The sequence below is a fragment of the Amphiprion ocellaris genome, chromosome 19 (assembly GCF_022539595.1).
Source record: "Amphiprion ocellaris isolate individual 3 ecotype Okinawa chromosome 19, ASM2253959v1, whole genome shotgun sequence".
Taxonomy (NCBI): Eukaryota; Metazoa; Chordata; class Actinopteri; family Pomacentridae; genus Amphiprion; species Amphiprion ocellaris.
Genome location: NC_072784.1, coordinates 11,324,292 through 11,336,618, shown reverse-complemented (window position 1 = coordinate 11,336,618; position 12,327 = coordinate 11,324,292). Strand labels below are relative to the sequence as shown.

The following is a 12,327-nucleotide window of genomic DNA, read 5'->3' as shown; positions in this document are numbered from 1 at the left end:
GTTCTACAGTTTCAGGCTCTGATAAATGATGCCTTTATTTTGGAATTTTCTTTCAAGCACAACCTGAATATTAGCTGGAAAGTCCCTGAATTTCAAAAACTGTTGGCGACAGATGAGTCACTCGTGGCTCCACATGAAGTTTGTTGTTTTCTACACGACCTAGTTTACACAAAAGGCTTATTTTTGGCTATATTTTTAAACGAGACGTTAAAAAGAAGTGATTTTGATGAAAATAGACAAGTTTAAGCTTATTTTTGGCTGTTTCTCCAAACAGTAGTGCACAAATTACATGATACGTCCTCAGGAAAAGTCTCATGATTCATTGAAAGTTGAATGAACAAATGTTATCCTGTACATTAGAGATACTTTCCTGCTTTCATTTTTAATATTTTCTGTGTAGTGTGACAAATATAATGTCCCAAATCATAAAAAAGATAAACTAAAGTTGAGTTTCTTTGGTTATTTATTGTCCCAAAAAAATCCATACTTTTCCCAGAATTTTTGGACTGTTGGTCAATCCTGGCTTCCTAGTTGCAGCTGGAAGTGGAAATTTTTTGTTTTTTTCAACAATCTGGTTTCTGTAAATGGCTAATTTCTGGGTAATTTTTGAAACTGTTGCAAGTCATTCTGTTTTTTGCCGTTTTTGTCTCTGATAAATGGTGTGTTGAAGCAGCGACTAGCAGTCTGTGCTGAAGTGCAACAACCCGGGAGGCTTCTGATGAGAAACATGGAGGAAACACGAGTCAGATAGGAGAGCATGAGACTGAATATGAGATGAGAGAAGCCAGGAGGGTGTTTAGAGAGAACAATCAAATGTCTGCCTCTAAACTGCAGATGTCTTCCCATGAATACTGGTTAAACCGCAGGGAAACTCTCAACCTGTACAGAGATATGATTAAAAAAAAAAAAAAAAAGCCACCAATATACTGTTAAAAGCAACCATCTCCTAAAGAAACTATAATTTATTTGAGTTTAAACACATTTTCTAGTCTTAATTTTACATGAAAAACATGTATTTTCTGACATTTTAAGGCTTATTAAAGGATATTTCTATGTAGAAAAATGTCTACTATAAAATAATAATAATAATAATAATAATAATAATAATAATAATAATAATAATAATAATAATAATAATAATAATAATAATATAATTAGGCAGATGCTTTTCTTTCTCTCTCATGGTTAAAAAATGTTAAACAACAAAAACTAAAAGTACTGTGAAAGTAACTGTAATAATATTATAAAAATACTGTAATATAAGGGAAAGCCACCATCTCCTGAAGTAGCTTTCTTTGAGCTTAAACACATTTTCTAGCCTTAACTGCACATGAGAAAACATGTATTTTCTGACATTTTAAAGTTTATTAAAGGATATTCATATGTAGAAAAAATGCATACTATGTAGTAATAATAATAATAATAATAATAATAATAATAATAATAATAATAATAATAATAATAATAATAATAATAATAATAATAATAATAATAATGAGACACTTTTCTTTCTCTCTCATGGTTTAAAAAAAATTTAAAAACGTAAAAACATATTTTCTAACCTTAATTTCACATGAGAAAATATGTATTTTCTGACATTTTAAGTTTTATTAAAGGATATTCATATGTAGAAAAAATGCCAACATAATAACAATAATAATAATAATAATAATCACAATAATAACAATAATAATAATAATAATAATAATAATAATAATAACAATTGGATAGATGCTTTTCTTTCTCTCATGGTTTAAAAAATGTAAAAAAAAAACAAAAAACATAAAAACAAAAACTACTGTAAAAGTAACTGTAACAATATTGAAAAATACTGTAAAATAAGGGAAATCAACCATCTGCCTACTATATAAGAATATAATAATAACAACAACAATAATAATAATAATAATAATAATAATAATAATAATAATAATAATAATAATAATAATAATAATAATGATTAGATGCTTTTCGTTCTCTCTCATGGTTTAAAATAATGTCAAAAACCATAAAAACAAAAAGTACTGTAAAAGTAACTGTACTAGTATTGTAAAAATACTGTCATTTTCCAATATTAATTTACATTTTTAATCCTCTTTTTACATGACATTATCTGATTTTTTTTTTTTTTTGGGCATTGTAACGCCTAATAAAGAATATTTACACAATACTGATTTAACACATTTTACATCATTTTGTGTCATTTGTCATGTTTTGCAGGAAGGCGTTTAGAGCGAACAAGCTGGTGTTGGTGTTAAACTGCACCTTCCTGCAGACACCGAGCAGCTCTGGATTTCAACCCACTCAGTCCACTTATTAGCATTCATTACGCTCTGTGTTTGGGGAACGTTTCTGCGATAACTGTTGCGTAATAAAAGTCACAGTGTTCCCGAGCCGCCGTGTTACCAAACCCCAACGAGAGGCTTGTGTTTTTAATTAGTCCCTTCCCCCCACTTTACTCCTCTTCCAACATTCCCCGAACCGGAGCTCCGGTTACAACGCCGCTTTTGTTCGTGTTTGTTTCTATCTCCGCATCTACTCTTTCTTCTGCACACACTTTGCAGCAAAATTTAAAAAGAGAGAGAGAGAAACTCCCGGCTGGACGCCCTCCTCCGGCTCCATCAACATTTCATAAGGCTGGCGGGCGGCGGCGCTCCAGAAAAGGAGTCCAGCAGAAACAAACGATCTGCTGCCTGGATTCACATGTGAGGCGCTGCAGACGATCAGATCTTCAGCAGTCAAATGCACCGTTCTTTCCTTTGTCCTTGAAAGCAGACCACCTGGAAGCTTTGGTGTTTGGGGATAAAAGGAGGCCTGAAAGAGCTTAGCTAGGTGAGATAATGTCTCTGAGGGCATGAGCGTACGTGCACTGCTTCACCTGGAGTTTAACTGAGTTCACAAGATACTTCCTCTCAAGTAACGATGTACAGTTTACTGGTGAAGAGAGCAATATTAATTAGATGAATGTCAGATTTGTGCCACCATAAGGTATTTGCATCACTTCTAAATCAAACAGTCAAGTATTTGCCCGTGTGTACAATTAAAAAGTAGGGTTTTTTAAAATATTTTTTTTCAATATTTCGTATGTCCACCATTATTTCTGATGAAATTTCTGCAGATATGTTCTGTTATTCTTCAGTCAGTCTTATTCCGATATCGTTGTGCTTCACTATCAGGAAAATGCATTTACTGGGGCAGTCCTCGCAAGATGCTGTAGTGGTTGTGTTGCTCTACCTTTTTCTTTGCAATATTGTGCTTCACTGTCAGGACTATGCATTCACTGTGGAGTCGACACAGGCGACATATTCAGATTCACTTTGCTGTTTTGATTCTACTCTTGGGCCTGAATTTCAATACTGTCTTTCTAAAGCTGTTTTTTAAAAGACAAAAAACTTGCTCAACTTAGAAATAATGCAAATAATGAGAGGCGATTTTGAATTATTTGACATTGAAGTCAACGTATTTCCTTCTGTTCTATACTGTACCTTGGTTTCCAGTCAGTAGATCAGTGGTCATGAAGCTTCCAGTCCTGTTGACACCAAACCCCCCACAGCTGCTCTCTCCAGCAGCTTCATACACGTCCCTTGTTTCTACCTTTAAAAGGTGAAGGCCTTATTCTAGAAAGCACACCTTAATTTATCCCCTTTACAGCGTCCCTCTCAACTTCACCTCTTTCATTTATTTCATCAACTTTTATCTCTGTACTTCAAAAAGGGTGGATTTACATTTCAAACCGGAGTTAAAACGAGGCCCGACGAGCGGTTAGCAGCGCCACCGTTGTTTGATCAGGCTAACACAGACACACATTCAATCAGCTGCCGACATCTTTCATGTAGGCCTACAGATTAGATCCCGAAGCCGTTTGTTATGAGACATGAATCATGGCGGCAGAACAGATTAGGGTCTCAGCCGCGACACATGGTGCGAACGTGATTATTTCCATATTTAGCGTTAGTTAGTTGATTGGAGTTTTGACAGAAAAGTGAAGATGTGGGATCAGTCTGTGCCAGGTCCAGCTCTCGGTTCATCATTTCTCACGCTGGCTGACACCGAAGCAAAGATTATCAGGACCTAATCGTGCCCATTTTTAGATTATCTCAAAAAGCAGCACTGTGATTTTGCCAGGAAACATCAATCTTTCATCAGGTGGTGAAGCGCTTTTTCTGCTTTTTGGCAGCATTGTTTGGTTAATTGCTTGTGTTGTCGCTTTCATTCCCAGTGATTTCCACATTATTTGATGATGCTACAACTTCCAGCATCACAAAAATCTATTTCATCTGCGCAGCACAAACATACTTCTCTCTGTTTTGGCTTCATGCAGAGAAAAATTATGCAGCTTTTTTCAGAACACGCCTACTTCCACAACTGAAAAATGCATGAAGGCATGCCACAGGATCTCTAATCACATCTCTGCTTATTTGGTTTGGTCTGTCTTTTGTTTGCTGAAACATTAGGCAGCTTGGTATTTATGACCTGGATAAAAAGGTAGGGAAGGTTTTGTAGCTTTTGGAGAATAACACAAGAGCCTGTGGTATTTTATATCTTATTATGCAAGAAATCAACATTAAATATTAGATTTTTTAAATCATCCCAATCTCAGAGTCTGCCAGCAGATTTTGAAGGCATTTGATCTTTTAAAAAAACACCAAAACTACATCATTTGTCAGAGTCAGAAACTGTAAAAACAGAAAAATTTGTGAGATTTTGAACTTTCCAACAGCCCTTAAACTACTCATATACGATCAGCCACAATAACTGTGATATTTCATCAGAAAACTCTCTTTTTTTATTATTTTTTGTTGTTTTGGTAAGAAAAATCTGCAATTTGCACCATTTGTCAGAGCCAGAAACTGTAAAAACAGAAACAAAAGTCAAATTTTTCAGCTTTCCAATAGTTCTTTAAGTACACAAATGTGATTCACATTCTGTCTAAAAAAACATAAAACTGGTGTTTTTGCATCTTTTTGCTTCATTTTTGCATCCTCTTTTTGCCTTGGTTTCAGTTTTGTTTGTTATTTCGGCAACTTATGTGTCACCTTTGCATGTTTATGCATCTTTAGTGTCATTTTTGCACCTTTACAACATTCTAACCATATCATACTACAAAGAACACATTTCTGAGTTCTCTCTCCTTCTTCATGGTTGTTCTGTTTCATAGAGGTGCAGAGCTTTATATTGTGGTGAAAAATGAACCACAGCGAGTAAAAATGCCACAGGAGCAAAGAAACACCCAGAAACTTTAGACTTTAGAAGCACGATATAAATAAATTGCATTTCTCTGTTAATTTTTTATCAGTTTTCACAGTTGAAACAAAGTGCCATAATTTTTTCGCCTGAACGGAGCATCATTGATTTTCTTTTCTTCGAAACCCGTCAGAGGAGACAAGAGGCTGCCTCTCTAAACTAACAGCATGTAAACAGCTCAGTGTTGTACAGTCATTTGCAGACCGAACAAGCGAGATACGCTTCGGTATCGCCAGCCTGCAGTCGTCACATGCCAAACAATAAAACGCACTGAGAGGCTTCTGCTGCTGGTCATCGGCCAAACAGGCTCCATGGTTACAGATCTCCATTCACTGGTCTCGAGGAGTTTTAAAGAGGTTCGCTGAGAGCCTAGCAACCCGGCGCTACCCTCTGGACAGTAACTGTCCCTCATCAGTGATTACACTATTCATAAAGCTCATAATTGTACAGCAATGTCACTTTATTACTGTCTGCAGCATTAATAGATTGCAATTAGCGAAGAGCCTCCGTCCACAACAGCAAGTTTAATCAGAAACACTTGCATCAGTTTGGAGTTACTGAGGCAGAAAAATGGAAAATGATTCGATGCTTGGTCATGGTTTAAATTAAAATGAGATTAAAGATAACTGGAAAGACATTTTGAGGCCAATATCCTCTCATATATTGTTTAAAAAAGTGATTTGCACCAGAATATATTGGGTTTTTTTATATGCAAAAGTTTCATCAAGTTTCTAAGGATCTTTCTAATGACAGATACTGTCTTTTTAGGGCTGATACTAATTTGAGGAAGTAAGAAATTCTGGTATATTGGTCGATATTCTTTATACAAACAAATACTAAAATACTAAAATACTAAACAAATACTCCCAGAGAAATTGTTTTCCCGGGGACAATAACTACAGTTTTAGGCTGTGAAAACCTGTAAAATAGCACTTTAAATATTATTTACTATTTCTCACTCCTTAATATATATATATCTCTTTTCTTTCAAATAACAGCAAATATCTGCAAATTCATATTTTTGGATGATTTAAATACATTACCAATTGTAAAAAAAAAAAAAACAAAAACAATATTTGAAGTTTATTATTATTATTTAAAGTTCAAGCTTGTTTTTCTGTGATTTTACTGTAAAAATATGTAAAATAACAGTAAATTGTTTAAAAACATTAATTTTTTCCAGTGTAGTATCTTACCTGTACGTTCTCTCTGAGGTCCGTTGCCTCCCTGAGTGGCTGAGTTGACGCCCTGAAGAGTTCGTCCACCACTTTGATCCCGGTGGTCTTGGTGGTGGTGTACTCTCGAGCCTTCCTGCCCTTCCTGACCGACAGACCCCTCTTATGGGCCTTCCCTCCGCCCCGCCGGTTGGTGATGGTGATGTGAACGAACAGGGTGGTATTGGGAAGGAACTCTCCGGTCAGGGACTGCAGTGGGACATGTCTATAGCCTGGCTGTAGGCACTCGAATGGGATGGTGTACTGGCCGATGAACTCGTCTCCAATGTAGTCGTCGTCCAGAACCACAAAGCGCAGCACTGCCAGTTCCGGTAAATTTATCTGGAATTCAAAAGTCTCATCAAAAATAGGGTTGTCACCGTTCTGGGACACGGTTTTGGTTCGTTGCTCAGCGCAGTCAGCTGGTATGCCGTGGATCTCCACGTATATGTAGGGCTCCACAACATCGCCCTTTGCTGCAGAACCTCGAGGTTTGGGCAGATTCTGGCCACTGATGACCTTGATGTGGAGAAGCTGTGCAGAGACTCCTGGCAGGGAGTCCCGAGCGTTGGCACTAAAGTACGACACCTCCTCCCTCATGATGGCTGGCCGTAGGACATACCCACAGTTACCGTTTTGCCGGAACCAGCCGAGGTTTAGGTCCATCATCAGACCAGGTGTCTGGTAGTTCATGGCCACAATCTGGCAGCCACACTTCCAGAAGTCCTGCGGGTTCATGTTGCTGGCATCGATCCTCATTGGCGTTGGGTATATCCTGGAGAGGAAGCGCTTGTTGTAGCAAACAAACTCCTCTGGGAATTCATTGGCAAATCTGTTTGCATCCACCTCATTGAGGGAACATATCTCCCAGTATTTCTGCTCCCTCTTTGAGATGTCAAAATCCCTGAACTGGACCGACTTGCAAAGAGAAACGAGATCCGAAAGCTCCCTGCACAGTCGGAGTCTCTTACAGCCCAGCCCGTTCAGCTGGTCCTTCTCGTCGGCTCCAACTCTTCTGGACATCTCCAGACCTTCCTCCTCATCCGTCACATCCCCCTCAGCATCAGTGCAGTTGGGCGGCAGCTTCTTGCCCTTGAGGAGGATTTTACCTTTGAGTTTTTCCGGAGAGGGCAGGTAGTTGTCCTCCTTGTTGGGGGAAACGACATGCAGTTTGTCGCCAAGAATCTTCTTCATGTGCTGTGCCATGACCCTCTGCTGGGGGATGCAGCAGTGGGTCACCAGGCAGAGGATCAGGGGATACTCGGAGCTCTCAAAAGCATACTGGTTTATGATGTCCAGAACTTTAGAGAAAGCTAGCTGCGAGGCGACAGAGCTGCCAACATACACCACCGGCTCATTATCGGGTCCATCCCAGACTATGATCTCGATGCTACGACAGCCCATCCTCAGAGCTCGGATGTAGCTGCTGATGTCCGACGAGCCCCAGAAGTGGTCTTCCAGGAGGGAGGCGTTATGCGACGAGTTGATGTAGTAATGCGAGAGCGGCTGGGTCATATCCTGGCAAACACGCTTGTGCTGCGGGTCGAAGATGTGGCATTCGGAGGACAGGAGGTAGTGCGTGAAGCCGTCGATGGAGAGGTAGCCCCTTTCTCGGCCTTCGGCAGATGGCTCGAACTTCTGAACAATCTCCCTGCACATGTCCTCCGTTACAGCCTCCACACCCTGCTCCACATCCACGAACAGCATCAGATCCTTATTGTCCAGATACTCCTTGTTGCTGGAAAACTGCACCAGCAGGAAGAAGATCTCAGGCCGAGTGCAGAGCTCGCAGTAGGCCTCAACGAAGGTGTCCATGTTGATCGCCTCCCCGTACTGGTCTTTGGCTTTCTGGAGCTCCTTGAACTTCAGCTCTATCCTCGCCTCTTTCATTCCTGGATTGAGCCCCTTTATTATCTGGGTGGCTCTGAACAGATCTATGTGCCCTTCCTTGTCCATATCTGCCAGCTCAAATACGGAGCCAATCCAGGAAGTTCGTAAGCTGGGTTGGCTCGGTTCAACCATGTCGACGGTGTGGCGACCATAAGACACCAGATACCTCAGTCCCATCACCCAGGTACTGACCACATCCGCTGTGCTGGCGACCAAATCCAAGGACTCATAGTTATCTCCATAGATGATCGAGAATGCACACTCATCTGGGAACTGATCTGAGAGGCCATTGCTGCGCAGAACAGGAGTTTTCTTTCCTAATCGGACCTCCTTGATGCTCTTGATTTCCAGTTTGGCCTTCTCGGAATCCTTCTTGGACGGTTCCCAGCGGAGCCAGTGCATGTCCGGATCCAGCAGGAAGTAGCGGTTGTACATGCGCGAGTTGGAGCGGACCTTCTTCATCTCGCAGCCCTCCATCATGAAGGCCATGCAGGCGGCCGTGCTGTTGATCTTGCGGTCGCTGGGCATCGAGCTGAAGGAAACCGTCTTCTTCCTCACCTGCCTCTGCTTAGATCCATCCTGGAAAGAGAACAGGGTCAGGAAAGAGAGAGTTTTTTTTGGTTACACTTTGCATTTGAACTCAAGAAACAGCAGTGAATACAAGTGTCAATTGCATCTGGAGAGTCAATCAGGTTCAAACCAAAATCACAATAATGCAAGTAGAAAATCACAAAGGATGTAATTTCCCACAAATATTATGAAGCACAACTGGGTGTAACTCTCTAAACCCCAAAACGTGCTGGCATGTTATGTTTTTTTTTTTAAATCACCAAATTGACACTATTTATTGGCCAGAAACTGCAAAAACCATAAAAAATTGTAACTTTTCAACGATTCTTGAACTGAACTAATACGCAGCCTGCAGTTCAGCCAAATAGCTTTTAAATTTCTGTCACGTAACTGTTTGTCACAGCTGGTCAGTAACTGCCTCATGCTTGCACACAAGAACACAGAATTTTTAGTTTTTTAAAGAATCAGGATGCTGCAACATTTTATTTTTGGTGATTTTTTTAATGTAACATCCAGGTCCAATTTTAGTTTTTTTTTTTTTTTTTTAAATTTTTGCCGGATTTTGAAATGAGGCATAGAATAACACAATCTTGAGGAAATACCGCAATTTTAAGCTTAGAGTTAATTTAATAATGTTCATTCTCAGGTGAGTATTTCAAGGACCATCGGGACTTTCAAAATCCAACATTTTTTTGTTTTTATAGTTTCTGGTTCTGACAAATGGTGTAATTTTGGCAATTTTGCAAAACAACGTGCCTTTCAAACCTGTCCGAGGGTAAAATCTCCACCTCGTTTTTTAATAACTCTGCTCAGATTGTTTCTTGCACAACTTCATCTGAGGGCAGAATATGTCCTGGTATTTTCCTCTGAGACAAATCCTAAACTACTGTATACAGCGTGAGGTCTGTTTCTGTTTAAAACAGGGCAGTTTGCTGTAATGATGGGGTATAAAACTGCAGATATGATTTCCAGCCTGGCTCGAGTCACAACGGTTTCCTTTCGCAAACAACTTTAAGAGCTTTAAAATCGGTTTCGTGTTGCCTCTTAACTGCTAATGAGATTTACTGATTAAATATTCATCCTGTGGGCAACCTTTCATAAATTCGCCTCTTGCCAGCTGATGTTTGCTGCTGCTCTGAGGTGACTGGTTTTCTCTTTTCTGTTGTGGAAAGGAAGTCAAACTCCAAACTCCACCTGCAGTGACACGGCTGAACTTCTGCATCTTTCAGGTCTGTTTTAGCCTCGCTGGCAGAAAGCAGACGGCGCTGCCCTATTTCCACTCAGGGCTGCGGTACGCTAGATAGCCTGAATGCAGATGGCCTGATTTAGGACTTGGAAAATGGGCTTGTTGAATAATGCATAGTGCAGAGAACAGTGCATTAAAATCAAGTCTAAACCGATCTACAAACTACTGATAAAAAGTGTCGGCACAAAGGCTTTGTTGAAAGAAGACACAGTAATTTTACTGAAGTGACACTTCAGCAGTGATGTTTGATTACAACCAAAGTATCCTAATCTCAGTTTTCTCTTTATCTATTTTGCTTTCCAGAAATAAATCCTGTGCCGCTGGGCTTCCCCTTATTTTCCACCCAGATCAGCGACTGTCCAGCGGATCTGATGGATCTTCCTGAGCGACGTCCAGCTGCAGCGAAGAAACACCTCCGGACCATCCGTCTTCCAGCCGACAGCCGGAGGCAGATGACGCCTGGCAGCTCATCGCGATTAATGAGCACCGTTTGACGGCGAGCTGATGAAATGATGCGATCATCGCTCTCCAGTTTTGTCCTTGTTTTACGACCTTTATCTCCTTTCCCGACACGCAAGCATTTAATATCCAAATTTCAAAAGGTGGACCTCTTCCGAGCTGCACAATAGAAGATTTCAGTAGCGATTCAGATCATTCTTTAATCTTCTGAACACCAAAATACATCAGCAGGTATAAAAAGGCATGTTATCTTTTTTAAAAATGCCCAAGTGGCACAATTAATCATTGCTGCAAACAAAAACAAGAAGGGTTGTTGGAATTTCCACCTTCCAACAGTCCTTGAACTTGGCCTTTCACCAAATCACTTTATTCCAAATGAATAATTAAAAAAATTGATAAAAGTAAACCATCTACATGAGTAAGATTCTATAAAGAACTCAAAATTTTGCACTTCTTGGTGCAACTGCACAGCCGTTATAGTGAGTCAGCTGCAACCAACAGTTGTGACAAAAAATTCTTGTACTTTTAGGCTGAAGTGCAGGGAAAAAATTGCATGTGAAGGTTTGAAAGGCATGTTATCTTTACAAAATCTGCAAAGTTACATTAGGTTTCCCATTTTTCTATGGTCCTTGAACTACACATCTTGGCAACCTTGACTAAAATTACATTTAAAATAATGACATTTCATCAAAATCTCCTAATTCTATGTGTCTCATTCAAAGCTGTTGGAATTTCAACAGTCCTTGAACTACTCCTGTGTGACATATATAAGTTCAAAATAATACCATTTCACCAAATCACTTCATTCTACAAGGAAATTTTTTTAAAAAATCCAGAAGTAAACTGTTTACTCAAGTAAGATTCTGTAAAAAACAAAAAATTTTGCGCTTCTTCATGCAACTGCACAGCTATTAGTGAGTCAGCTGCAACCAACAGGAACATGGCAAAAATACTGGTACTTTCAGGCTGAACTGCAGGCAAAAATTCAAATAGTAAAATATCTATTGTATGTAGAGGTTTGGAAGGCATGTTATCTTTAGAAAATCTGTAAAATTACATTAGGTTTAAAACCTTTCTGTGGTCCTTGAACTACATATCTAGGACACACTGTTCTGTTGGCACCTTGACCAAATTTACTTTTAAAATAACGGCATTTCATCAAAATCTTCTCATTTAAAAAATTGCAAAAAGTAAACTGTTTGTCTAGTAAGATTCTGTAAAAAAAACTAAAAACTTTGCACTTCTTGGTGCAGCCGTAAACCCATTAGTGATTCAGCTGCAACCAAGAATCACATGACAAAAATTGAGAAACTTTTCAGCTGAACTGCAGGCTGTGTTTAAACAGAGCAGAGAGTGGAAACTAATAAAACATGCAAGTAGTAAAATATTGATAGCACCCATTTTTCCAGTGTTTGTAACACCTGTGGGCACTTAGACTGCAGGTTTTTTTTCAATTTAAATAAGCAAAGAAATTAAAATTTTCACTTATGATTTACCGCATTATAACTACACAGAAAACATTTCTGGGTTCTCTCTACTTTTAATCATGGTTGTTCTGTTTTCATAGAGGTGCAGGACTTCATACTGCAGTGAATGTAAAGAAAAATGTCTATAAAAAGCTGAGAAAATGCTCAGGGTTCAGAGGGTTAAAGCAGATAAAATGGTGGATATTCCAGTCGGTGATCTTTGGACAGATGTTCGGCT

The 12,327-nt window shown here is 39.3% G+C and overlaps 1 protein-coding gene across 1 annotated transcript in view; it reads right to left on the bottom strand.

The window, feature by feature from the left end:
• plcl5 (phospholipase C like 5) overlaps window positions 1-12,327 on the bottom strand; it is a 104,913-nt gene that overhangs the window by 36,401 nt on the left and 56,185 nt on the right. The window contains exon 2 of the mRNA XM_023288587.3: window positions 6,441-8,927. Coding sequence (XP_023144355.2) covers window positions 6,441-8,927 — 2,487 coding nt within the window. The remainder of the gene's footprint in view (window positions 1-6,440; window positions 8,928-12,327) is intronic.